We start from the raw sequence: 27672 nt of genomic DNA, 5'->3' as shown, positions 1-27672 counted from the left end.
GCATTTTTTATTTATTTATTGACAAAGCAATTGATAAGTTTTGAAAATATATACAGTGTAGAAAGATAATATTTCTGTTGTCAGATGGTGGTGATATCTAAATGTTGAAATATATTATTTATACTATAGATTTTTTTAAAGAAGTCTCTTACACTCACTGAGGCTGCATTAATTTGATTTGAAAAATACAGTACATTATCACAATTTGAACGTTTTCTATTGTAATATATTTTAAAATATCATTTATTCATGTTATAGATTTTTCCCAAAGTTTAATTTTTAGCATCATTACTCCAGTCTTCAGTGTCACATAATCCTTCAGAAATCATTCTAATATGCTGATTTGCCGTTCAAGAATTAATGTTGAAAACAGTTGTGCTGTTTCATATTTTTGTGAAAACTGAGATACGTTTTTATTTCAAGATTCTTTTGATTAATAGAAAGTTAAATGAAAAAGCATTTGTTCGACATATAAATCTTTAGTAAATGTATAAATGTCTTTACTGTCACTTTTGATCAGTTTAATGCTGAATAAAAATAAATTTTCTCCAAAAAAAAAAAACGTACCAACTTACCAACCCCAAACTTTTTGTACACTGTTTGTTCTTCAGGTGGTTTGAATGAAGATGTGTAAGTAATGCTCTTGGAGACCCAGGGGACGCCATGTCAGAAGAGGCGATCTCAGGGAGCGACCTGGAGCCCAGCCTTAACAGCGAGGAGGAAGAGGAGATGGAGGAGGAAGAGGATGGGGAGAACGATGGGGATGATGAGGAAGACGCAGGCGGTGAGCACATTTTGTAATTTGTACCAGCTTCTCTGTTTGAGTTTGAACAAAACATTCATGCGAGGTTAAAAGCATTGGGATTCTGTCAGTCATCATCACTAATGTGTGTGCTCGGCTTTTAGTCTGTAAATCAATTATTGATCGCTTGGTATTTCCTCTCAACAGACCAGCTTGAGAGCCTGGAGGCAGAGGATCAAAGAGATCCAACCAGCCCGGCACCTACCTCACCGATGTCTAGAGACTCCAGCCCTGAACCCTCATCCCAACCCACTTCCCGGCCACCCTCCCAGCCCTCGTCCACCTCACGGACATCATCACGGCCCGGCTCTCAACCCCCATCCAGCCCGGACAGCCGCAGCAACGCGTCTGCCAACAGCAACACCAAGAAAAAGAAGTCCAAAACCTCTAAACCTGCTCACTTGAGGAGGAACATCCGGTACTGAGCTTGGTTTATTAATTATGCGTTAGTTCCCGCCCACTTTTTTAGTGGTGTCAATTCCAAAATTTTCTTTATTTTTCAGAATGTTCTTTTGTTAATCCATTATTATAAGCCATGAACCAAAGCAACCAACTGTGAGGTGAATCACATTATAAACTTTGCTTTGAAGCAATAAAGTAATAATACAGTAAAGAAAAAAAAATAAAGACTGTGTACTTAACAGCTTTAATGAGGGAAAGAACTACAATCTCATGAACCACTGCGAATGACTTAACAGAATTAAAAACAATGGTGAAAAATAAAACTATTCATTTAAAGTTGTTGCATGTATCTGTAGAAACAATTTATTTTTAGACAAAAGCATTATTTGTTTTTTTTCTGTTTCGAGTTTTTGGGTTATTTGGCCTTTCATAACACATTGTTTTAGACTAGTGTAAAGAAAATATTCAAGATACACTTCTGAGTGTTTATTTTATTGCAGTTTATCTGTTTGTGTCTGTAGTTTCCAATTGCAACGTACATTACATACATCTTAAGGCTGTTTATCTAAAAAAAAAAAAAAAAAAAAAGTTTTTTTTCCACTTCAGCAGCACTTACATGCACCAAAACTTACAGATTCATTCCCATCTACATTCTGAAGGATTTTACTGTAGGGTTTGTTCATATATCAATCGTTTGTTTTTTTACAACATTTTTCCCTAAAAAATAGCGAAAAAGTTTATTTTTGTGGCTGTTGACAGTATTTTGTGAATTATGGAGTGATGAAACGAGATATCCAAAATCCCTTCTACAAAAATCTTTGACTCTAATATGTCAACAAAATGAAACAAGAAATTTAAACCTGGCGCCATCCAGCGTTCTGGAAAATTTAAGCAAATGAGTGCATATTTAATTATATATTCTTTATTTTAAGTTTACTTTGAGTTTATTCTTTGTTTTAAACACAACATTTTAGAAAATTATTTCAAAAATGCTTGCAAGTAACACAAAAGATGCTTGTGATTCTCAATCTAATCAATTAACTGCAAAATTCAACTGCAATATTGCAAAATGCACACATGCACGCAAATATTATACAATTTAAGTGTTTTCCTTTGTAAATATTAAAGTGTAATTTTTTTCTCCTGTGATGAATTTTCCCAAAGCTGAATTTTCAGCATCATTACTCCAGTCTTCAGTGTCACATGATCCTTTAGAAATCATTCTGATATGTTGATTTGCTTCTCAGGAAACAAAATGTACTTAAAATACTGCATGCAACTAATAAAAATACTTTTTTTTTTTGTTTGTTTTTCTCAACAAAACCACATAGCATCAATGAGCAACCTCAAAGCTCATAGCTGAGCTGGTTTGTCTGTAAAGTTATAAGATATTGTCAAAAATCAATTTCCCTATTAAATCCTGTCTTTTTAATTAAATAAGCATCACGCAACAGCCTCTGCTGGGTTCTGTTTTGTTCATAATCTGAGTAGATTCGCCTACACTAAACCCTCATGTGGTCCAAAACTTGCCCTGCATGTTTGTTGATCACGTCACACCCATAATTACAGTCATTTATCTCCCTGCTAATTGCATCTCTCCCCTCCGACTCGCAGGAAGGTCCTTAAGGAGCACCAGCTGGAAGCGGGAACCAAAGCCGCCCAGCAGGAGGAGCTCGAGCGACGGCGTCGTCTCGAACAGCAGCGGAAAGACTACCCCCTTCACGCAGGTGAGACTTGCCTCTGCTGCCCGCTTATCTGCAGAATTGTTGGTATTGTAATTAGTTAACTTGTTGCGTTGTGTCGCCGTTGTCAGATCTATCCACTGCAGTACCAGGTCCCAAACAGGAAGTGATCTGTCTGGACAGCAGCGGGGACGAGGGCGAGGCTAAAGAAGCTCCGCCCCCTCAGCTGCCTGCCCGCAGAGATGGTAAAGTCAAGTATTAGTAATAGTACAGTATTGTTAATATTATGTACACTGTTTTTATTTGTAATTACATTAAAAATATTTTTATAAAAAGTGACCCTGGACCACAAAACCAGTCAGGAGAGTACGTTTTTTTTAATTAAGCTGAATAAATCAGCTTTCCATTGATATATGGTTTGTTAGGATAGGACAATATTTGGCTGAGATACAACTATTTGAAAATCTGGAATGTGAGGGTGAAAAAAAAAAAAAAAAAAGTTCTTAGCAATGCATATTACTAATCAAAAATTAAGTTTTGATATATTTACGGTAGGAAATTTACTAAATATATTCATGGAACATGATCTTGTATATCCTAATGATTTTTGGCATAAAAGAAAATTTGATAATTTTCCTACAATACAACATGCAATGTATTTTTGGCTATTGCTACAAATATACCCATGCTACTTGAGACTGGTTTTATGGTCCAGGGTTACAAATATTTCAGTAAAACTTTACAATAAGGTGTCATTTGTTAATATTGGTTGATGTGTTAACTGAACATGAACGAACAATAAACAATACATTCATTACACTATTTACATTTATTACATTTATTAATGTTAACAAACACAACTGATTGTGACATTAACTAAGATTAATAAATGCTGTATGTTACCTAATGTAGTTAACTAATGAACCTTATTGTAATGTATCACCAGTGTTTTTTTTTTTGTTTTTTTTTAAATATATTTTTAGTATTGTTCAATGATGTATCTTATCTTATAAGCCTTAAACTAGCCATATTTTTTCTTAAATTTTTCTTTTTTTCTTTTCTATTTTATTAAACAATTATTTACTTCTTATTTTAAAAATGTATTATAATAGATGTTTAATAATAACATTAAATATATATAATTTATAATATAAAATACACTTTTAGTAAGCATTTATTGATTTCAAATACATATATTGTAATAATTTAAAACGTATTATAATAAATATTTAATAATAGCAAAAACAAACATTTGCAAATATTAAAATGTTAAGAATTATTTACATATTTTTGTAAAAATATATTATTTACATACATTTCTTATAAATACTTAAAATGGTATGTAATATATATGTAAAATAGTTTGAGTTTGCCTAATATATGTGTGTGTACTGTGTGTAATTATGTATACACACAAATTCATGTATATATTTAAGGGAAATATGTTACGTACAGAATATTTTTATTTGTATTAAATATAAATTATATTAAAATTATAATATATAGATATACTTGTGAATATTTCTTAAATATATACATAAATGTCTGTTTGTATTTATATATACATAATTACAGAGTACACACATATATTAGGCAAACAGAAACTTATTTTGTATGCGATTAATCTACTATTTATATATGCATGGATGTTTAATTTAAATGTTGTATATGTATAAAATATAATAATTATTGGTAGAATGTAAATATAACTTATGTACACATTATTTAAAAATGTATTACATTTTTGTGTGTATGTGTGTTTTAGTAGGTTGAGTAATAGCAATAATATATGTAAATAATTGTGAAAGTTAAAATGTGTTTATAATTTACATATTAGTATTATTCAATATTCATTATCTTTTAAGTTAAGTATATGTGTGTGTGTGTGTGTGTGTGTGTCTATATATATATATATATATATATATATATATATATATATATATATACACACACACATATATTAAACTTAAAAGATAAAGAGTATATACGTATGTGTGTGTGTGTGTGTGTGTATATATACGTGGATATGTGTGTGTGTGTATATACAGTAGTCAACACTTGAAGTGGATCAAAAAAAGTTCATCAAAGTTGTCCTAAGACAAGAACAGGTATTCTTTTTGGTTTTAGGACAAATTTAATGAAAGGTTTTGATCCACTTCAAACGTTGACTACTGTATATATATATATATATATATATATATATATATATATATATATGTATGTATGTATGTATATGTGTGTGTGTGTGTGTGTGTGTATTAGGGGTGCAACAATACAGTTAGTCCACGGTTCAGTACGTACCTCGGTTTTTAGCCACGGGGTTCGGTTCGGTTCTGATATCTTACCACTTCAGTGTTTTTTGTTTTTTCTTCAACAAATTAACGAAATACTTCCTTAAACCTCTGTAAATTGGGGAAAAAAAGCGTGGTTAAGTATATGTCTGCTTATTTTTTTCTTTTGAGAGAGGTTTTATTTTTTAGTTTTTTACGCAAAATAGAATGGGTTTCATTCATAGTGGACGCCATAGGGCGCCCTCGTGCAAAAAAAACACACATGCGTCAAAGAAGTAGCACTGATTACGTTCCGTTCCAGCTTCTCTGATGTGGATAAATGCATCGCTATTGCTGTGAGTCTGTGACTGGATAAAAAAAAAATATAACGTTAAACGTTTTGAATGATGAAATGCAAGGACAATAAACACTCGTCTACAATAATATATGGTTTATCTGTGTTCTTCAAGCCATCTCGTGTATTTTCATAAGCCATTGCTAATCGACATACATAGAATATGAGCATAGAATTTATCGTCTGCCTCATTCTGTGATAAGAATCCACATCAGATCACGTAAGGAAGTTATTTCAAACACTCAACTGATGTTGAGAATTAAAAACAAGTTCAAATGTTTTTTTATAACTTTTGTTTTTATAACTTATCATTGGATGTCATTAGAATGGAAGATGCTCTGCGTGTGTTGCTTTTTCAAATATAATATTTCCTCATGTCAGCACGTGAAATCGCGGGCAAACACACAGCAAATTCCGAGAGAAATAAAACAAGGAAGTTATTTCAATGCAAAACCGAAAAACCGCAATTCACAAGCGCATATTGAAACGTGGAGGTCGTACCAAATGGTTCAATATTATATTGAGAATTGCGACATCCCTAGTGTGTGTGTGTGTGTATATATATATATATATATATATATATATATATATATATATATGTGTATATGTGTGTATGTATGTGTGTATATATGTATATATATACACGCATACATACACACACACACAAATGATAGATATATAGTTTAGATATCTAGATATGTGGTTAAGATGTTTCGATGTTCATTTATGTTCCTCCAGATGTGATCGAGTTGAGTTCAGGCGATGAAGACGCCCTGCGGATCAGCAGTGAGGAAGACAACAACGAAGATCGCTCCATCACCCCCGGCACAGAGGAGAGCAGCGGTTCTCATGTGAACGACAGCCTCAATCTACCAGACGCCCAAGGAAGAGTGCTGGTCAATATCAACCACCCTGGAGACGAGGAGGACCTGTTCCTCGCCCCGCAGCTCGCCCGCGCCGTTAAACCACATCAGGTACACTAACTTCTTCCTTAAAATGAACAACATTATTTCATTTTACTTGGACATGGAACTTATTCATTGACGTCTCTTCAACTTTCAGATTGGTGGTATTCGTTTCCTGTATGACAACCTGGTGGAGTCTCTGGAGCGCTATAAGAGCAGCAGTGGCTTTGGCTGTATTCTGGCTCACAGTATGGGCCTTGGCAAAACCCTACAGGTCATCTCCTTTATCAACGTCCTGCTGCGGCACACTGGAGCCAAAACTGTCCTCGCCATTGTACCTGTGAGTGTCCAAGAACCAAAGACCGCCTGGGATTATCTATGTTCTTTTGTCTGAGAGTTTGTTTGACTTGTCTTCAGGTGAATACACTACAGAATTGGCTGGCTGAGTTTAATCTCTGGCTGCCTGCTGCTGAGTCCCTTCCCCCCGACACGGATCCAGCCCAGGTTTTACCTCGAACCTTTAAGGTTCACATCCTCAATGATGAGCACAAGTATGAACCACTTATTTGCACTCGTTAAGTCTCTGGTAGCATCGGCCGAAATGTGACTGTATTTCTTGCTTGAACCAGAACCACGGTGGCCCGGGCCAAGGTGGTGGAGGACTGGACTCGTGACGGCGGGGTGCTGCTAATGGGGTACGAGATGTACCGCCTACTGTCTCTCAAAAAGAGCTTTGTGACCGGCCGCAAGAGGAAGTCCAAGAAACCCGCAGGACCTGTAATCATTGACCTGGATGAGGAGGACCGTCAGCAGGAGCTTATGAAAGGTCTGTTGGATATTTACAGGTGAAAAAAATCTTGTTTACTCTGATTTTGGCCTATAATGAGATTTCATGTGTCGTCTTTAGGGATTGAAAGAGCGCTGTCGCGGCCCGGGCCGGATGTCGTCATATGTGACGAGGGCCACCGTATCAAAAACTGCCACGCCAGCACCTCGCAGGCCCTGAAGAACATCCGGTCTCGGCGGCGGGTGGTTCTGACCGGATACCCGCTGCAAAACAACCTGATCGAGTACTGGTGCATGGTGGATTTCGTCAGGCCTGATTTCCTCGGTACGCGGCAGGAGTTTAGTAACATGTTCGAGCGGCCCATTCTCAACGGACAGTGTATAGACAGCACACCGCAGGACGTCCAGCTCATGAGATACAGGAGTCACGTCCTGCACAGTCTGCTGGAGGGCTTTGTGCAGAGGTGAGTAATTATTAGGAAATGTTTATTATTTAATTTTAATTTATTTGAAAAGAGACCAAGTACAATTTAACATAAATTAATATTACATTTCTAATGAAATATTTGTTGTATTTACTTACTACTTATCGTTAATTAAACGTTACTTATTTATATTCATATATTAATGCATATTAGTATAATTTATGTTCAAATTTATAGTAATTTAAATAAAAATAATTGTATTAAAGTTCCTAAATCAGTACAGTTATGCATAAGTATTTATTATTATTTATATAAGATTATTGAATATTTATTATCTTTTACATGTTTATTATTAAATATTTATTTAATTATCATAATTTTTCATATTATTATTATTATTATTATTATTGTTTACATTAATTGTAAATGTATTCTTTACTCATTTTATCATAATTTGTAAGAGTACTAATAAATATTTATTATTTACATATTGTTTTTATATAGCTATTAATAATAATTTGTTTTTAATATTATCATTGAAAATGTATTACTACTACTACTACTATTTATTTTTAATGTTTACAAATTATGAATTTACTATTTAGGGTTTTGTTATTATTATTGTTTACATATATTTATTAAATATTTGTTGTTTTATTATCGTCATTTTTCATAGTATTATTTTTCATATTGACTAATTTGTATCATAATAGTACTGATGAATATTTATTATTTGCATACTATTGTTCTCATAGTTATTAATAATTTGTTATTATTATGAACATTTAAAATATATTTATTTTACTACTACTGTTATTTATTTTTAATGTTTACAAATTATACTTCTACTATTTAGGATTTTGTTATTGTTTACATCTATTTACTGTTAAATATGTATTATTATTATTAAATGTGTATAATTGTTTACATTTATTATGGATTTATTTATTATTACATTTGTAATATGACACATTGAATTATGCATATTTATCAGAATTTTCAGATGTATTATTGTTTACATACATTTATTAATAAATAGCTGGTTTTATTATTATTATTATTATTATTATTATTATTATTATTTTAAATATTAAATTTATTATTGTTATTATTATTATTAAATATAGTTATCAAATAGTTGTCTATTCAATATTTAAGTTTATGTTTTGGTTGTTTTTATTATTATTATTGAATATTATTGTTTAAATTTATGTAAACAATAAGAAATGTAAACAATAAGAAATAATTCATATTGATAATAATAATAATAATAATATGAATAATACAAATAATAATGATAATAAAATAACATTTAATAATGAACAAAAATAATAAATATTCAATAATATTATTAAATAAATAATCAACAATAAATGTTCAATCATAACTGGAGTGACTCATCAACTTTATTTCAATTATTATATATTTAGTTTGTTTACAAATGTATTATTTAATTATTACATATTTATTATTATATAAGAGAAATATTTTTCCTTGAGAGGCAAATATACTTGCTGTTTTTGTGCACTGAGTTGGAACATTTATTTCAGACCAAAATATTAAGCTGAACTGTTTTCTACCTGTCCAGGCGAGGTCATGATGTTCTCCGAAATCAGCTGCCGGCGAAAGAGGAGCATGTGATCCTGGTACGACTGTCTCGCCTGCAGAGGGCGCTTTATACGGAGTTCATGAACCGCTTCAGGGAGGCGGGAAACACCGGATGGCTCGGACTCAACCCGCTTAAAGCCTTCTGTGTTTGCTGCAAGGTACTTACACCCCAGATACACACCTGCTGTTATATAGTAGTCGATGTGCTTATAAACTTTTCTTTCTGTGCGTCCCGTAGATCTGGAATCATCCGGACGTTTTGTACGAAGCTCTGCAGAAGGAGAATCTGGCCAACGAGCAAGATCTTGACCTTGATGACCTCAACTCCACCAGCGGGACCCGCTGCTCCGCACCGGGAATAAAGGGCAAGTCGTCCGACCCGGCCAACAGCAAGATGGCTGCTATGGGACCCCTGAACCCCTTACAGGAGAAGGCCAACCAAGTCATCACATACGAATGGGTAAAACTTCACAACTTGAGTTGAATGAGTTGTTATTAATATTAATTTCTGTACATTTTGAATCATCTTTGAATCATTTGTTTCAGGCAAAAGACATCATGACCAACTACCAGACGGGTGTTCTGGAGAACTCGGCCAAGATGGTTCTGCTCTTTCACCTGATTGATGAGAGTGTCAAACGAGGAGATAAAATGCTTGTTTTCAGGTGGGAAATGTTTGCGGTTTTTATGTGTGACAGTATACAGATGTTTGGCTTTTTCTGTAATCTCTTCTTAAGCATCCTGAGCTGTCAGTCATGCTGTTGTTTTACGTTTACATCAGCAGTTACGCTGCCTTATTTATCTGTGTGTGATTCTTGCAGTCAGAGTTTATCAACGCTCACGGTTATGGAGGATTTCCTGAGTCGGAGGCCCATGCCGATCCAGACAGAAACCGGGACGCAAAACTGGGTCCGAAACATCAATTACTACAGTGAGTTTTCAAACACTCTCTGATGCCAAGGACCAGGGTTGTTGTTATGAACTAAAATCATAAAAAAATACATTTTCATTACTTGAAATAAATATTAACTGAAATCAAATAAAATATTTAAAACCGCAGCTTATTTTATTTCAGCTTATTTCATTGATTAATTTTCATTTTGTCAATAAGAAATGTAAACCAAAATATTTAATAATGATAATAACAATAATAATACTAAAAATAATGATGTAATGAAATAAATATTTAATAATAACCATACATAAAGGGTAATAAACATTCAGTAATATTATTAAATAAATAAACTAATACATTTTTGCTTACAAATTATTGTTTATTTAATATTTAAATTTAGGTTGTTTTTGTTGTTGAATATTATTGTTTAAATTTATGTAAACAATAAGTGAGCAGTAATAAATATTTCATAATGATAACAACAAAAATACTACAAATAATGATGATAATAAAATAACAAATATTTAATAATAAACTTATATACAAGATAATATATTCAATAATATTATTAAATAAATTACCAATAATAAACATTTTACATTTAACTTTAAATAATTTTTTTGTTGTTGTTGTTGTTTACAAATGAATGTTTATTTTTATATTTAAGTTTACATTTTGTTTGTGTTTATTATTATTGAATATACTGTTATAATTTTCATTTAGTTTAGCACAAAAAAACCCCAAAATAAACTAAAAACTGATCAACATAAATGAATAAAAGAATATAGAAAAACAGTAATAGAAATATAATTTAAGCATTTTTAACTTATTTATAATTGGTTAATAATAATAATAATTAAATTCTAATGTATTTGAAAAACAAAAAAGCAGCTATAAAAAACCTTATTTATATATAGAAATAATTAGTGTGATAAGTGTCCTGTAATTTTAATAAATAATAATAATAGTAATATACATGTAATCTTTAATAGTTAGAATTTAAGCATTTGAATTTATTTGTGGATAAATTGTTTAATATTTTATAAATATCAAAAAATATATAGAATTGTTAACTATAATATTTTAGCGTCTATATATATTTAAAGAATTTTTTTTATACTGCATGACAGAAATGGCAAGTGTGGTTATTATAACTTTTAAATAACAATTTAAGTGTGTGGGGGGTTTTTTTGTGTGTGTGTTTTAAAATTTAGCAATACATATCAAAATATATTTTCATTAATTTGTCATAATATTTGTCACAATATGTGTGCATTTTATTTATTTTATTTTTAATTTATTTAATTTTTCCACTTTTTTGTCCTTGATTTTTTTTTTTTTTTTTCCCCTTCCTACAGACCCATTTTAAACCCATATTTATTACTCATTTTGATTTCTGCATCCTATAGATCAACTCTGCCTAAGGTTTGTTGTGGTTTGGGATATTTGTTCTTTGTAAATTCACTGCGTTTTTGTCTTTTGTGTAGGGTTGGATGGGAGCACGTCAGCTTCAGAGAGAGAGAGACTCATCAACCAGTTTAACGATCCGGCGAACACCCAAGCCTGGGTCTTCCTGCTGTCCACCAGGTGATTTTGCGCAAAAATATGCCACAAATATTGACAAAATTATGAGGTCTGGACTAACAGGTGACTGTATTTGCAGGGCTGGTTGTTTGGGGGTGAATCTGATCGGCGCAAATCGTGTAGTGGTTTTTGATGCGTCGTGGAATCCGTGTCACGACGCTCAGGCCGTGTGTCGTGTGTATCGCTACGGCCAACGCAAGCCTTGCCACATCTATAGACTGGTGTGTGACTTCACACTGGAGAAGAAGATCTACGACCGGCAGGTGTCCAAGCAGGGCATGTCTGGTAAGAAAGGAGTTCTGGGTGGGTTTTTTGTGTGTCTTCGTGTGAAAGCAGTTCTGACGTTATGATTTTTCGTTGATCAGATCGAGTCGTGGATGATCTGAACCCTGTCCTCACCTTCACACGGAAGGAAGTGGAGTCGCTGTTGCACTTTGTAGAGGAGGAGCCTGATGCCAGCCAAACAGCACTGATCCCTAGTGAGGAGATGGAAATCGTCATTAAACAAGCCTGCCTGTTATATCCACACCTCTTAACCAAGGTAATTACTCTTTCTGTTTAAAAAAAATTTCTATTCCAAACTAATTTCTGAAATAGTAAATTCTATTCTGCGAAATTCTGAATCATTTAAAAGCTTAGCTCATGAATATTAATTAGGTAGTGTTGATTCATAAACCTTTTAAAAAATATTTTTCATATCCAAAAATTCTGCTCTAACTCTGAATCCTACTATGATTTAGGCTTAGCTTATGAATATTAATTGCTTTGTTTACATACCTATACACTATAAAGTTTCTGGAGCATCCAGTAATTTAAGTTCATTTCTACCTTTAATCAAGACTAGCTACTTTTGTACAATTCAGCATCATTCAAGCATCATTTTGATGCTATGGATGCTTCCTGCTATGGTGTAGGCTCAGCTTATGAATATTAAATCATTTTTGACATTTCTTTGAAAACTTGAACCATTTCTGCAACAAATGTTTCTTTTCCAAATGTAAAAATTCTGAATCCTTGTCCAGTGTAGACTTGTCTTATGAATATTAATTAGGTTGTACCAACTTGGCTCTGTAGTGTCTAGTGGCTTATGAATATTAATTAGTCTGAGCTTATGTTTCTTCGTAACCTTATTGGAACATCCAGTCATGTAATGTAATATCTCTATCTGTATTATACGTCAGCCAATTAGTGTCCAAATCAAGTTATTCTAGCAAAATTACAAATCCTACTGGTGTGAGTCCATTAATATTAATTAGGCTGAGACTTGTTGTTTTTTCATAACCTTACGGGAACATCCAGTCATGTAACATCATATCTCTGTCTGTATTCTCAAATCAAGTTCTAGCAAAATTATTCAAGGTGTTACCTCATGAATATTAATTGACTTGCGTTTCTTGTGTATCTTAGACAAAAGCTATTTAGATTCAAAATTATGAATCTGACTGGTGTGAAATCATTAATATTAATTAGGTTTATCATATGTTTTTTTCATAAATTTACTGGAACATCTAGTCATGTAACACCATGTATTTAGTCTCCAAATCAAGCTGTTCTAGCAAAATTATTATTGGTGTTAGCTCATGAATATTAATTGGGTTGAGTTTACATTTCTTTATAACCGAAACATCCAAGCATGTAACATAACATGTTTATCTGTATTAAACATCAGCTATTTAATGTCCAAATCAAGCTATTCTGACAAAATTATGAATCCTACTGGTGTGAGCTCATGAATATTAATTAGGTTAATCTCATCCAGTCATTTATATAAATATAATTTATATACATGTATTATACACCAGCTATTTAGTGTGCAAATCAAACTATTCTAGCAAAATTATTAATGGTGTTAGCTCATGAATATTAATTAGATTGATCTTACCTTTCTTTATATCTGAAACAACCAATCATGTAACGTATCTCTATCTATCATATATCAGGTATTTGGTCTAAATCAATCTATTCTGGCAAAATTATGAATCCTACTATGGTGTGAGCTCATAAATGTTAATTAGGTAATGCTTACATTTCTTTATAACTTTACTAGAACATCAACATCTTTCTATTTGTATTATACTTCTAAATCAAGCTATTCTAGCAAAATTATTAATGGGATTACCTTATGAATATTAATTAGGTTGAATTTACATTTCTTTATAACTGAAACATCCAGTCATGTAACATATCTCTGCCTATCATATATCAGCTATTTGGTCTAAATCAATCTATTCTGGCAAAATTATGAATCCTACTGGTGTGAGCTCATGAATATTAATTAGGTTAATAATAACGTTAATTGCGTTTCTTCATGACCTTACTGAAACATCCAGTCATGACTCATGCAACATAATATCTGTCTGTAATATACGTAAGCTATTTAGTGTCCAAATTAAGATATTCTGGAAAAATGATAAATCCTACTATGGTGTGAGGTCATAAATATTAATTAGATAATGCTTATGTTTCTTCATAACCTTCCTGGAGAATTCAGTTGCATAAGCTAATTTTTATCTGAATTTCATACTAGTTAACACTTAGAAATTGGAATATTTTAGACCAATTTTAAAATCCTACAGTGGTGACGGTTCAATTTATGAATATTAATAAGAGGAAGTATTAAGTGCTAATGTTCATTTCTAGGTCGTTCAGTTGCCTATGCTAATATCTGTCCATTTTTTCACACCAGCAACCGTTCCATCACGAGTCTCTCTTGATGGACCGCAAGGATTTGAAATTGACCAAAGCGGAAAAGAGAGCAGCCAAGAAAAGCTACGAAGACGAGAAGCGGGCATCCGTGCCGTATCAGCGGCCCTCTTACGCACATTACTACCCAGCTAGCGACCAGAGACTCACCAATATCCCCGCCTTCAGCCAGAGGAACTGGTGAGTCCCCTCAATGTAGTGCTTTTGTTTTGAGACTGATTTAAAATGTGTTTGCTCATCCATCCAAACCTTTCGTTCAGGCGGCCGCCTCCTCATTTAGAAGAGAAACCGGTTGCAAGCGTGAGGCCAGTTCAGTCCACACCCATTCCCATGATGCCCCGACAGGTACCCATGAGCGTTCCCAGTTCAAGCGCGGGATTTCCGGTCAACTACCTGCAGAAGGCCGGCGTTTACGTGCAGCGTGTTGTCACCACCACTGGTACAGACAGTTCACTTGTAGTGCATGCTACTACCTGGTGCATTTTCAGGTCTCCAAGTTTGTTTCTTCATGGTTTCATGTCTTTGCTTTGCAGATATTGTGATCCCAGGTTCCAACAGCAGCACGGATGTCCAAGCCCGGATCGGTGCAGGAGAGAGTATCCACGTTATCAGAGGATCCAAAGGTAATTCATTTTCAAAAATCTGAGTATTTGAGTTCACTGGGTGTCGGTAAGGAGTATTCACTTCATATTATGTCGTTTGCGCTGAAGGCACATACATCAGGACCAATGATGGGAGGATATTTGCCATCCGCTCTGGAAAGCCAAGACCACCCGAAGGAGGAGCCACAGCTTCAAGAGGTGTGCTAATTTGCTTATTTGTCAATTAGCAGTTCTTCTGGTGTAAGCTAGAGGCAAAAATTACTGCAATTTATAGACTTTGATTGCATTTCAAAGTCGGATGTGGGATATTCCTACTTCAGAATTTCAAAAGTCATGCCTTTGACTGACACTTGAAGATGGTGAAACATGAGAAATCAAATGGCAATGGTACCATTGTCTTTGTTCTTGAGGATATGCTATGCAATACTTTTTCTATTGCATGTTTTTCCAAAGATAAAAGCTCTGTTGCTTCAAAAGCAGTTTTCGCACTGGAGGAAACTTTTCAGAGTTCCTAGAACTATTGGCGAAATTACCCTTTTTGGCGCGTTTGCACCACAGAAACTAGAAACATATGTGACCCTGGACCACAAAACCAGTAATAAATAGCACTGGTATATTTGTAGCAATCATCAAAAATACATTGTATACATATTATCGATTTTTCTTTTATGACAAAAATCATTACGATATTAAATGAAGATATTTTGTCAATTTTCTACCATAAATATATCAGAACTTAATTTTTGATTAGTAATATGCATTGCTAATAACTTAATTTGGACAACTTTGAAGGTGATTTTTCTCAATATTTAGATTTTTTTTGCCCCCTCAGATTCCAGATTTTTAAATAGCTGTATCTCGGCCAAATATTGCCTATAATATCGACAAACCATGCATCAATGGGAAGCTTATTTATTCAGCTTTCATATTATGTATAAACCTCAATTTCAAAAAAATTGTCCCTTATGACTGGTTTTGTGGTCCAGCTCCGTTTAGGGGGATGATATACACTGCAAGTTGTCATAGAAAATTCAGTCTCTTAGCCCAACTTTTTGCTTTTTCATTCATGTCAGTTGTGTTTTACATTCCATCTCCATTACCTCGAAACCTACAACACAACAAAAAACACAGTTCAGATCATGGCGTCCTCCATTTACCAGTTGTTGACATTTTTAAATGCCGTGCATAAAGACATCACTGTCGGACGCTTCAGAGTTTCTGCTCCCGTTGCGAATGCAACCAGAAAATGGCCTGAAGTGGAAAATTGATTCTTTAGGAACCACCCTACTGGCTAGTCCCAAGAACTAAGTTCTTAGAAATATGTGGGGTGAAAGCCCCTAAAGACTGTCCTTTTGGGCCTCTGTTTCACATGGTCTACAGCAGGGGTGCCTGGAGGGCTGGTGTCCTGCAGAGTTTAGCTCCAACCCCAGTTAGACACACCTGAACCAGGTAATCAAGCTCTTTCTAAGCATACTAAAAACTTCCTAACAAGTGTGTTCAGACAAGTTGGAGCTAAACTCTGCAGGACACTTGCCCTCCAGGACAGAGTTTGGGCACCCCTGATCTAGAGGTCTGCGTAGGATGGATGTTTTAGTCCCATTCCCGCAAGATTCTGTCCTGTATATTTTGTCCCATTCCTGCCATTAAAAGCTCACAGATAGAGGTAGAGGCAAAAGGAAGGCACTTTACCTCGGTCATTTCTACAGTCAAAAAAACTTTAAGAGCAGGTGTCACCAAACTTGATCCTGGAGGGCCGGCGTCCTGCAGAGTTTAGCTTCAACTTGCCTCAACACATCTGCCTGGAAGTTTCAAGTATACCTTTGTGTTTAATTCGGGTTGGAGCTAAACTCTGCAGGACACCGGCCCTCCAGGACCAAATCAGTGAATTAAGAATATCGAAAACTTCACCTGAAATTGTTTCCTACCCTGCCTTCCCCACACTCATTAATTAAGAACTTGTCCTGTGCCCACACTCTGTGGCATAGTATCCCGCAATAGTCCCATGGGTCTACAGACTTCTACCTTGATTAAGGCCACAGTTTTGATTGTTAATGGATCAACTCTTTACTAGGGTTTGGCCCTATGATCTTTCATTAACTATGTCAGTAGTCTTCACCGCCGTAAACTAATAAAATCTCTTTCTCTCTCACAGAGGAATCGGGTCCTCCCTTGCATTCTGTCAGTAACGGACGCGCATCTCCTCAGGAGGCGAAACGTTTAACCCCTGAGGCTCCGCCTCGCCCTTCGCCCCAAGACAGCCCCAAGCTGCTTCGAGAATTCCAGAGTAAGGACCCAGTTCCAGTGGGAGAGAACTTGCCATCTTCAGGAACACCCGAACCCTCGGGAGCAGACAGACCCATGCAGAACCCAGTTCGCGTCCCCGATCAACACCGGCAGCTCAGCAATGACATTGCATCGTCTATGGACGTTCAAAGTTTGAAGCGGAAGCTTTTGGAAAGTCGGACATCCAAACCACCTAGCGCCAAACGGACCTCAGCGTCAACCGGTGCAGCCGGGAGTTACCCGGGGTTTCCTTTAAACACCGGATTTGGGTTCCCATCCATGGGGCTGAACCCTGCCTTGCTGGGCGCACTGGGTCACATGACTCCCCCCTCTCTTGGAAGCAGGTCGCACCTCCTACAACAAGCCGGTCAGGCTCTGGGTGACCTACATGCCATGTTCCCCACTGACCCGCTCGGACTTGGCGTGTCCAACAGCACTCTTTCCTCGACCTGCTCAACTAACACCACATCCTCCTCCCATGCTGGAATGCTGGCCTCTGCTTCATCCTCGGTGCCCTCTTCATCATCGTCCTCCACTTCCTCCTCGCTCCCACCCTTCCTTATGAACCCCGGCATGGCGAGCATGCTCTCCGGCTTCCCGGTACCATTTTCCCAGCCGCTCTTCCCGGGCTCCCTACATAGAGGCTTGTCCTCTACGCCAACCCCTGCCTCCACTGCCTCCAATTTCCTCTCTTCCTCCAGCCTACTGGGGGCAGCGTTCAACCGCCCCGACACGCACCCTTCACTCGCGGAAAACGGCGGGAGCAGCTCGGATGACGATGTCATAGAGGTAATGGGCCAGTGATTGGCTGCCTTGGATTCCGTTGTTCCAAATGGAAGAATCCGATTGGAAGGAGCTGAAATTCTATAAATCCAAATGCTGAATATGCATGGAGTTAAGAAAAGCGATATATATTTTTCTTTACCGTAAGGGACCAGAGCAGAGGGCTAACGTGAAGAGCCCTAGTCGTATCTCCCTCCCGAGGGCCTGGACACGGACCTGACGAATTCCCTCGGAGAGAATACCGAACCGAACTTAAATGTGATTGTCTTTACAGACTGTTTGCATTCGTAAGAGATGACTTTAGAGATACTTAGCCGTTTGCTAGACCTTGTAGCATCACCTGGAATGATAAACGAAAAAAAAAACATATGTGACCTTTTTTTATTATAATTGTAAGTACTACTATTACTTTTGTAAACGGTGGTCCTACATGAATATTCATATTCGTTTTAAATCGCAGACTGGGCAACGGGGGGAATTCGTAACAATCGAATCGTAGAACGACAGAAGCCATGCCTAGCGTTAACACCGCCGAGACCTTTTTGCTTTCCTTTGAGAAAAAAAAAAAAACAAGGGAAACCTTAAAAACTCGAATGTATTTTCATGTTAGCCTTTAAAATTTGGTGGAGGGACGTAAGTTTAGTGCGTTTAGTTTGATATTAGCCTTAAAGCAGACAAATGGATCTGTGTTCTCGTTCAATTGCGTAGCAAACAAAATCATCCGTTGTTCTCCATGGGGATCATCTTACGAATGTGTAGACTGTTATGCGACCCTACTAGCCGTTGTTTTTTCGAAATTTGCGCTTCGGATCATCTGCGCGCTCGTTCAGTTTCATCCGTGTTGGGGCCACAGTCATGACCAAAGTGTTCGTTCGGCCGTTTCGAAGAATTACGATGTGTTAAACGTTTGTGTTCATGTTGATTCGTTCGCGCGCTGGTTGACCTGTGACTGACAAATCCCTCAGCCAATAACACTGTTCATTCTCTGTGCCTATTAGAGCTCTTTATTTTGACTCCTCCCACCGTCTGCTTTATGATTGGCAGATACCCACATCGTGATCTTTGGCCTGAGTCTGCAGACGCTGTTATATAAACACAATGGTGTGCATTTGATATGTGATTATATCTTTTTTGTTGTTGTTGTTGTTATTTGAATCTTTGTTTTTGTAACATCTTACGGCATACCTATGTATTAGTTTTGTTTTTCTCTTTTAACTATGTACAAATTTACCAGAAATATTTATTTATAATGCTGAAGAATAATTCATTTTCATTCTTTTTTTATTTTTATACGTTTTCAACCTTTTTTTAAGAAGGAGAAAAATCCCTCTATCAAAGAGAGACGCAGGGTTTTTTCCCCATAGGTGAGTTCAAGACCACGATCTGTGAGCGATTCAGCAGTCGGGACCTCGCAAACTCGCGTGATCACATACAGGCGCTGTCCCGGGAGGTGTCCACACGTCATCTCATGTTCCCAGCATGGGGAGGAGTACATTCAAATGACATTGTATTTATTAAATATTGTTTTAACATAAATAAATCCGACTCCTCCTGTATTCAGAATAACAATTTCAGCTTGACTCTGAAAATGTTTTTTTTAGTGTTGGGGTACCACATTACAAGTAATGCAAGTTATGTAATCAGATTACTTTTAACAAGTAACTAGTAAAGTAAAACAATACTTTTTAATTCACAAGAAAAGTTTTTTCAAAAAAATAACTCCAGTTACTGTTTTCCTATTTAGGGTGCTTGCACACTGAGTCCGAAATGTTTGCATGAGTTTTTCATATTTGTCAAAATTTGTCACGCTCAGAATTGTCAAAACACCTCTCAAAATGCTTGCTACGGATGCGAAAAATGCAGAAAACACAACCCGATCCGGTTTTTTTTCTTTTATAATGCACGAAAGTTTCGGAGGTAGTTTGTAAACGTGAATGACACATAAGGTTGTATTTTTAACATGTTTAAATTTCGTACAAGAATTTCGTTAAAATTCGTCACACATAGAACATCATGGTGGCTCTGAATTGTCAAAACACCTCTCAAAATGCTTGCTACGGATGTAAAAAATGCAGAACCTCATCCGAATGTTTTTATGACGGGCGAAAGTTTCGAAAGCAGTGTGTAAACGTGATCAACACAACGTGAGGTCGTTTTTATTTTTTAACGTGCAAACATTTCCTACGAGAATTTTGTTAAAATTCGTCACATACAACGTAACATGGATCTGAATTGTCAAAAAATCTCTCAACATACTTGCTACGGGTGCAAAAAATTCTGAAAATTGAAGCCGATCCGATTTTTTTTTTTTTTTTTTGTGATGGACGAAAGTTTACGAGTCTGTGTGTAAACGTGATTGACACAACGTGAGGTCGTATTTATTTTTTAACGTGACAAGAATTTGGCTCATAATTGTTAAAACATGTCTCAAAATGCTTGCTACAAATGTGAGAAATGCAGGAAGTTTGGTGGCAGTGTGTAAATGTAATTGACACCTGAGGTCGTATCTATTTTTTAACGTAAAAATTTCGTACGAGAATTTTGTTTAAAGGTTCGTAAAGCACAGAACGTCACTGTGGATCAGAATTGTTCAAAGACCCCTCAAAATGCTTACTACGGATGCGAAAAACGCAGAAAATTGAACCCTCTTCAGTCTTTTTTATGACGGACGAAATTTTCGGAAGCAGGTGGAAATGTGATTGACAACATGAGGTCATATTTATTTTTTAACGTGCGAAAATTTCAGACAAGAATTTTGTCATGCACGGAACGTCACGGTGGCTCGGAATTGTCAAAACATGTCTCAAAATGCTTGCTACGAATGTGAAAAATCCAGGAAATTTGAAAGCAGTGTGTAAATGTAACTGACGTGAGGTCGTATCTATTTTTTTTAAGTAAAAAATTTCGAGAATTTACGAGAATTTTGTTAAAGTTCGTAACGCACAGAACGTCACTGTGGCTTAGAATTGTTAAAACACCTCTCAAAATGCTTACTACAGATGCGAAAAACGCAGAAAATTGAACCCGTTCCAATTTTTTTTTATGACGGACGAAAGTTTCGGAGGCAGTGTGTAAACATGATTGACACAATGTGGGGTCGTATTTATTCTTTAACGTGCAAAAATTTTGGAGAATTTTGTTAAAATTCGTCACACATAGAACGTCACGTGGCTCAGAATTGTCAAAACACCTCAAAATGCTTGCTACGGATGCAAAAAAGAAATAAAAAAAAAAAAGGCAGAAAAGTGAACCTGATCTGAATTTACGACGGACAAAAGTTTCAGAGGCAGCGCGTAAACATGAATGACATAACATGAGGTCGTATTTATTTTTTTATGTGCGAAAAAATCGCACTCGGGGTGCAGGTATTTGCACACTCTTGATGTTAAGAGAAATGTGACAAGTGACAAAAAGTAACGGAATTAATTATTTGAAAAGATAAAATAGGCATTAATTGTTGCTTACAATTAAATACATTTTAATAATTTATGTATAAAATTAATCAGATATATGTATAAAATTTTTTATAAAATTTTTCAGAAAAGTGATATTGTCAACATTGTAACAAAAATGTATATATTAACATATTTTAATTTGTGTATAATAATAATATAAATATAAGTTTTAAATAAAACACTTCATATGATCTACAATTAATAAACAGAAAAGGGTTTTTGTGCAACATTTAATTAAAAACTGATCTCTTGCATTATGAAAGACTTTATTTTAATAATATAAACATGTTCGATCCAAGTGAAAATGCATAAATCTTTTCTCATGATCTGCAATTGTTTAATTCAACAGAAAAATATTTTGTGCAACATCTGAACAAAAATTACAATCTCAACATTCAGGAAACATTTGTTGGCATAGAATGTTTTCTTTTATGATCTGCAAATGTTTAATTGAACATAAAAGGATCAACCTGGCACAATTATAAACGCAAAAACATCAAACGAATAACAAATAATAAAAAAAAAAACACTTTTGATCTTCGCATTTGAGAAAAATTAGTTGCCTTTAGTCATATTCAAAGATATTTGCACCATAAATATGCCATTAACACTGATGAAATGCATTTAAGAATATAAAATTTTATAAAAATACATCTTTTTAGTTTTTAGGTATAGCAGTTGCAAAGGACATTTACATGATTGACAATAAAATTAGCTCAGGAACTTGTAATTCTGGTCCAGTTAATAAAGTTCACAACGTCTGTAAGATTTCAAATAAACCCGGAACGTCTGTTTCAGTACTGCATTCGTTTTCGCGCCATGTAAGCGTTCGTTACCTGACTCATAACGACCAAAGCGCACAGAACGGGACAGAGGACGGCCAGGTACCAGCCGTACCCGCTCACGTTGCTGCTGAACCACGCCGAACACAGCCCGAGAAACAAGCTCAAACTGCCCAATAGGTACGTGAGTAAACCGGACGTGGCGTGGTAGCGCTTCAGTTTAGCCAGCGACCAGCCTTTGGCTAGTTTGGGATAGAGGAGCGGGAGTCCTCCGAGCGACTGCAGCGCGACGACAGCAACCGTTAAAACTCCTATCACCCCGTGCCATGTGGTGAAGTGCGGCTTTTCGTTGAGGTTTTTGTTGTAGAAGATGGCGGCCAGACCCGCGGTCGCGCAGCAAACGCACAAACCCTGCAGGATCCAGTGTAAACGGCCTTTAGTTTTGTGCTTCAACTTCTTGACGGGAGACGAGTAGGGGTTGAACAGAAGAACGGCTTCCGTCATGAAGAAGGAGAACTGAGAAAAACACAAACTTAGGTGATTTTCTGTGATTAAAAAAAAACAACTTTATTTAACTAGACGGTATTGTGTCAAACTCACAGCAAGAGTCATCAGGAACGGATGCCATGAGAACAGACCTGTGAACAAACACACAACACGGTTATTTTAGTATTATGCTATTTATTATCCACCTTGTTCTTCAATGCGAATGTAAGCCTATGGGCGAGACTTCCGGTTCATTGGCCGCTATAGGAAATAACGAGAAGAATAACCTGCAGTAAACGGCAAAACTGTTTGCACTATACAAACCAGTTTGTTCATAAATAAATTAATACATTCAAATAATATAAGACACATCAATTTTGTGACATTTTGCAACTTTTGTAAAGCTAAACTGAAAGACAGGACAGGAAGCCAGACCTATAAAATTTTACCATTTTTATTTCTATATTTCATTTTACTTCACAACAGTGTTATTTTAGTAGTTAGTATTTATTATACACTATTATAGTATTTATTTAGATTTTACTTTTAGCTTACTTTATTTGCATTTCTTTTTATTTTGGTTTCAGTTTTAGTAATTTTAGTACTATAAACTTACTTTAGTTAGTTTCTAATGTAACATTTCTAAGTTTCCTTTACGTTTATGTTTTTTATTTGTTTTTAAGCTTTGTTTTAATGACCAAAAATGAGTTTTAATTGTTTTGTTTTTTTTTAAATAACGCTGACATAAAGATGTATTATTTATTTATTTATTCATTCATTGATTTATTTGACGTCATTATATTGTTTGGAGTTAATTATTTTATTTTTATATATTTAAATTATTATTATATGATTAGTAATTTGCGGATTATCAAAAACAGTTTACAAACATTTGAAAATGTCAGTATTGTATAATTTCATATTTTATTTTTACTATACTTTAAGTGTATTATATATATACACACGCACACAAAATAAATATACATACACTGTAAAAAATAAAAAACACAATTTGTTGAGTCAACTTAAAATAATTTGTAACCTGGCTGCCTTAAAATTTTAAGTTCAGTCAACTAAAATAAGTTCATTCAACTTGAAATGTTAAGTTGTACTAAGTAACAACTTAGATATTTGTGTTTGCTAAACTTAACAGATGGGTAAGTAACCCAGCTGCCTTAAAATTTTAAGTTGATTCAACTCAAATACGTAAGTTGTCACTTGGTATAATTTAACATTTCAAGTTGAATAACAACAAATTGTTGACTCAACAAATTGTTTTTTACAGTGTAGTAAAGCATACATATATAAACATACAAATAAATGGAAATAATAAAATTGTATTTTAGTTATAGTTCACAATAGTTTCATGTAGTTCATAATATAAAATATATTTTTAAACAACTTTTATTTAAATAAAAATGTATTTTATCATTAATAGTTATTAATGATCATATTATTATAATGACAATATATACAATTAAGAGAGAATTTATATGAATATTTTCATTATGTTACAAAATATATATTAAATATTTTTGTAATGTATTATATGCTAGTATTTTAACAATATATATTGCTTGCATTTAGATTTATATGTAATTAGTCCTTTGTGCATACAACCATTAAATTATACACAAACACACACACACGTACATATATATACACAATAAAATAATATAAAATATGTTCTCTAAAAAATAAATATACAATACAAAAAATACATAAATATACTTTTAAAAAACATCACTAACCCATGTATTAATAAACGGGGAAAATTTTAAAACTAAAAATGTTTGATTTGTGCTCTTCATGAGGTGTTTTTCTGTACTCACTGGATCCAGGTTTGGTGAGTACAGTGATGAAGCCGGTGAACAGCGCGCACAGCACATGAGTGAAGACGCCGCACACCGTCCTGCTGTAGCGGTACAGCTTCGGCTCCGACTCGTGATGGACGCTCATATTCTTTCACTACTGACTGTGTCTCAAATGCACACAAAACAACTCATTTACAAACATACACAATCAAAGTGCAGAACAAACCCATTTGAGCTGTTCGCAATCTCAACCAGGAACTCGGATTCGTTCAAGGTTTCCGGTTACGAAACCCGCTTATCAAAATAAAGTTCCCATCCGTTCAAGCAAAATCTAATCTGATTATGACAGATTTATCACAAAATATACATATGATGTTTAATAATTGCTAATCGTCATTGCTAAAAAATAAAATAAATTAAAACACCTGAAATTATTTAGGAATTTAACCTTGTTTGCACCGAAGTCTGTTTTCTCCTCGTAAAGGTAGTAATGACTTTTATTTTGGTGATAATTGTCAATAATTTCTTCCAGATTGCCTCTGTTCTGGAAATTCCTCTGCTCATGCTGACGTGGGATTTGATGTTTACTTGCATGTCTTTCCATCATTTTGACCTGCAGGGATCACACAAGATTTTTTTCAGATTCTGCAAATAATTAAATCCTTCACAGTTCACTTTTGTGGTGCAGATGATTATCAGACTTGTGTAAGTGCAGTATACAGTGAAATTGTATTTTGAGAGAATAGTTTATGTATTTTTATTTATTTATTTATTTTTAGATTTTAGAGAGAGAGAGCTATATGTTATTTTAGTTTTAAATAAATATAAATATATACATATAAATGTATTTCACATTTTTTTAATGTTCATAAATACATGGGTATAATAGTGTTTTTTACTTTTAAAATTATGTTTTTTGTTGTATTTTTATTTACTTTTAGATGATATTTCCCTTTTTATATTTTAGTTTTAGGTTATTATTAGGTTAGGTTAGGTTATTATTTTTCTCCTGTTTTTTAATTTGTGAGATTTTTTTCTGTCCAAAAAAAATACAGGGGTCAGTGACATTTTTACCTTAAAAAATATGTTTAACTTTGTAAAGTAATAATTTACTTTTTTTAAAAAAAAAAAAAAAATCAGCAGGAAACAATATAAATATATTTTATGAATACAAAAATAAAATACATATTGTCATTGACTTATAATGTTTAATAAATGCTTATTTTCACTACTATAAATTAAAATGATATACTTTATTAAATATTTAATATTATATTATATATTTTATTTATTTTTATGTTTTATGAAGTAGTAATTTACTTTTTCATGTTGTGTATACTCAAGGTTTAAGGAAAGGATTTTAAAAATTATTAGCTATTCATTCAAAATTTAGGTATGAAACCATTTAAATATATTTTATGAATACAAAAATAAAATAATATAAAATACATATTGTCATTGACTCATGATGTTTAATAAGTGCTTATTTTCACTACTATAAATAAAAATGAGACATTTTATTATATATTTTATATTATAGTATATATTTTATTATTTTTAGATTTTTTTTTCTGTCCATAAATAATCAGTGACATTTTTACCTTTAAAAATTATCTTTAAAAACGTTATAAAGTAATACTTTACTTTAAAAAAAATGTTGCATATACTCATGGTATAAGAAAAGTATTCTTAAAGTATGAAACAATAGAAATAGATTTTATGAACACTAAAATAAAATAAAATAAAACACCCATTGTCATTGACTTATAATGTTTAATAATTGCTTAATGTCACTACTATAAATTAAAATGAGATATATATTTTATTGTATATTTTATATAGTATAATATATATTTTTATTACATATTTTATTAACTAATTATTGTTATATTTTTATTAAAAATATTAAATATATTTCATGAATAAATAAATAAATAAATACATATTGATTCATGATGTTTAATCTTTTATTTTCACTACAATAAATTCAAATTATATATTTTAACATATTTTTATTTCATATTAAATATTTGAGTTATTTTTAGATTTTCCCTGTCCATAAATACAGGGGTCAATGACATTTTTACCTTTAAAAAAATATGTTTGAAACTTTATGAAGTGATAATTTACTTAAAAAAAAAAAAAAAAGTTTGTGTATACTCAAGTTATAAGGAAAATATTTTGGTACTTTTTAGTAATATATCCAAAATGTCACTGTGAAACAATATAAACACATTTTATCAATACCAAAAAAAAAAATAAAAAAAAAATCTATAAATATAAATTAAATCAAATAGTCTCATTGACTCATGCATATACCGATGAAACAGTTCTTAATTAAAGATTCAGTTAACTGCACATTGGATATTGTCCTGAATCAAAATATTGCAAATTTGCCTCTAACATAGTTAGAGTCGGTGACAACTGCAAAGTTTGTTCAGCAAAATGACTGCAGAATGCAGTGACCGCAACAAAATCAGACATTCACGACCAATTACTGACGTGAATTCTTGTGTCCTGTGACCCGCTGGCCCTCATCCAGACTGAACGGAGGACAGAAGCCTCCTTATCTCCTCCTGTGGGTCTCCAGGCCTCCCTTCCTGATGATAGAAGACATCCGCTATCAGAAGACAGAATAAGAGTTACATCAAGCCATGGACGTCTGCCAACTCCTAGCGTGCAGCAAGTTAAGCGCACTAGATTTCCATGTAGCCACTGCATTGAAAGTTTCACATGGGAAAATGGGAACTGATCTCCTAAACTGCACTAAAGGCAAGTTTCTAAAGGTTATTTTCATAACTCTGTAGCAAAATATTATCAAAAACAAATTAAAGTTAAAGTCTGTTCCTTACACAACACGATCATGTGGCTTAAATAGTTGCTGCGTTAAGACTCCTGTTTTTGTTCCTCAGAGGAAATAATGATGTGAGAGTGAATCATCTTTGCCTGCTCTGTCCCTTTAAGAACGAGTTTAATTTTAAACAGGGTCATTGTAAATAGAGCCACAGGCGGGGGTTCGCAGTATAAGACCCGAGGGTCCACCAAATGTT

The 27672-nt window shown here is 34.1% G+C and overlaps 2 protein-coding genes across 4 annotated transcripts in view; one reads left to right on the top strand and one right to left on the bottom strand.

Moving 5' to 3' along the window:
* Positions 1-19654, top strand: part of rad54l2 (RAD54 like 2) — a 23586-nt gene extending 3932 nt beyond the window's left edge. For both annotated transcript variants that reach the window (XM_051094222.1, XM_051094223.1), the window contains exons 2-22: positions 612-784; positions 950-1220; positions 2819-2931; positions 3018-3131; positions 6250-6485; positions 6574-6756; positions 6834-6967; positions 7046-7242; positions 7324-7666; positions 9216-9393; positions 9474-9695; positions 9782-9900; positions 10057-10166; positions 11618-11717; positions 11794-11999; positions 12080-12255; positions 14401-14597; positions 14678-14856; positions 14951-15040; positions 15128-15217; positions 17172-19654. In XM_051094222.1, the coding sequence (XP_050950179.1) occupies positions 664-784; positions 950-1220; positions 2819-2931; positions 3018-3131; positions 6250-6485; positions 6574-6756; positions 6834-6967; positions 7046-7242; positions 7324-7666; positions 9216-9393; positions 9474-9695; positions 9782-9900; positions 10057-10166; positions 11618-11717; positions 11794-11999; positions 12080-12255; positions 14401-14597; positions 14678-14856; positions 14951-15040; positions 15128-15217; positions 17172-18106 (4314 nt within the window). In that variant the 5' untranslated portion in view covers positions 612-663 and the 3' untranslated portion in view covers positions 18107-19654. The remainder of the gene's footprint in view (positions 1-611; positions 785-949; positions 1221-2818; positions 2932-3017; positions 3132-6249; positions 6486-6573; positions 6757-6833; positions 6968-7045; positions 7243-7323; positions 7667-9215; positions 9394-9473; positions 9696-9781; positions 9901-10056; positions 10167-11617; positions 11718-11793; positions 12000-12079; positions 12256-14400; positions 14598-14677; positions 14857-14950; positions 15041-15127; positions 15218-17171) is intronic.
* Positions 19655-21894: 2240 nt separating this feature from the next.
* LOC127153247 (transmembrane reductase CYB561D2) lies at positions 21895-27611 on the bottom strand. 2 transcript variants are annotated; one of them, XM_051094226.1, is made up of 5 exons: positions 27475-27611; positions 27125-27242; positions 24641-25235; positions 22923-22960; positions 21895-22838 (listed from the first exon to the last, which is right to left on the bottom strand). In XM_051094226.1, exons 3-5 carry the CDS (start codon positions 24765-24767, stop codon positions 22335-22337), a joined length of 669 nt encoding a protein of 222 aa, XP_050950183.1. In that variant the 5' UTR covers positions 24768-25235; positions 27125-27242; positions 27475-27611; the 3' UTR covers positions 21895-22334. The 2 variants fall into 2 exon arrangements, with proteins under 2 accessions (XP_050950183.1, XP_050950184.1); XM_051094227.1 differs by having other exon boundaries at positions 27125-27222; positions 27475-27602.
* Between the last annotated feature and the right edge of the window lie 61 nt (positions 27612-27672).

This window comes from Labeo rohita, chromosome 22 (genome assembly GCF_022985175.1).
Source record: "Labeo rohita strain BAU-BD-2019 chromosome 22, IGBB_LRoh.1.0, whole genome shotgun sequence".
Classification (NCBI taxonomy): domain Eukaryota; kingdom Metazoa; phylum Chordata; class Actinopteri; order Cypriniformes; family Cyprinidae; genus Labeo; species Labeo rohita.
This window is presented reverse-complemented; position numbering and strand designations above follow the sequence as displayed.

What these genes read in the sequence shown, in the direction of transcription:
- LOC127153247 (XM_051094226.1), bottom strand. Translation starts at nt 24,767, where the DNA reads ATGAGCGTCCATCACGAGTCGGAGCCGAAGCTGTACCGCTACAGCAGG. An exon ending in ACTCACCAAACCTGGATCCA is followed by an intron (nt 22,961 to 24,640) that starts GTGAGTACAGAA and finishes GTTTGTTCACAG; the next exon opens with GTCTGTTCTCATGGCATCCG. An exon ending in CGTTCCTGATGACTCTTGCT is followed by an intron (nt 22,839 to 22,922) that starts GTGAGTTTGACA and finishes TGTTTTTCTCAG; the next exon opens with TTCTCCTTCTTCATGACGGA.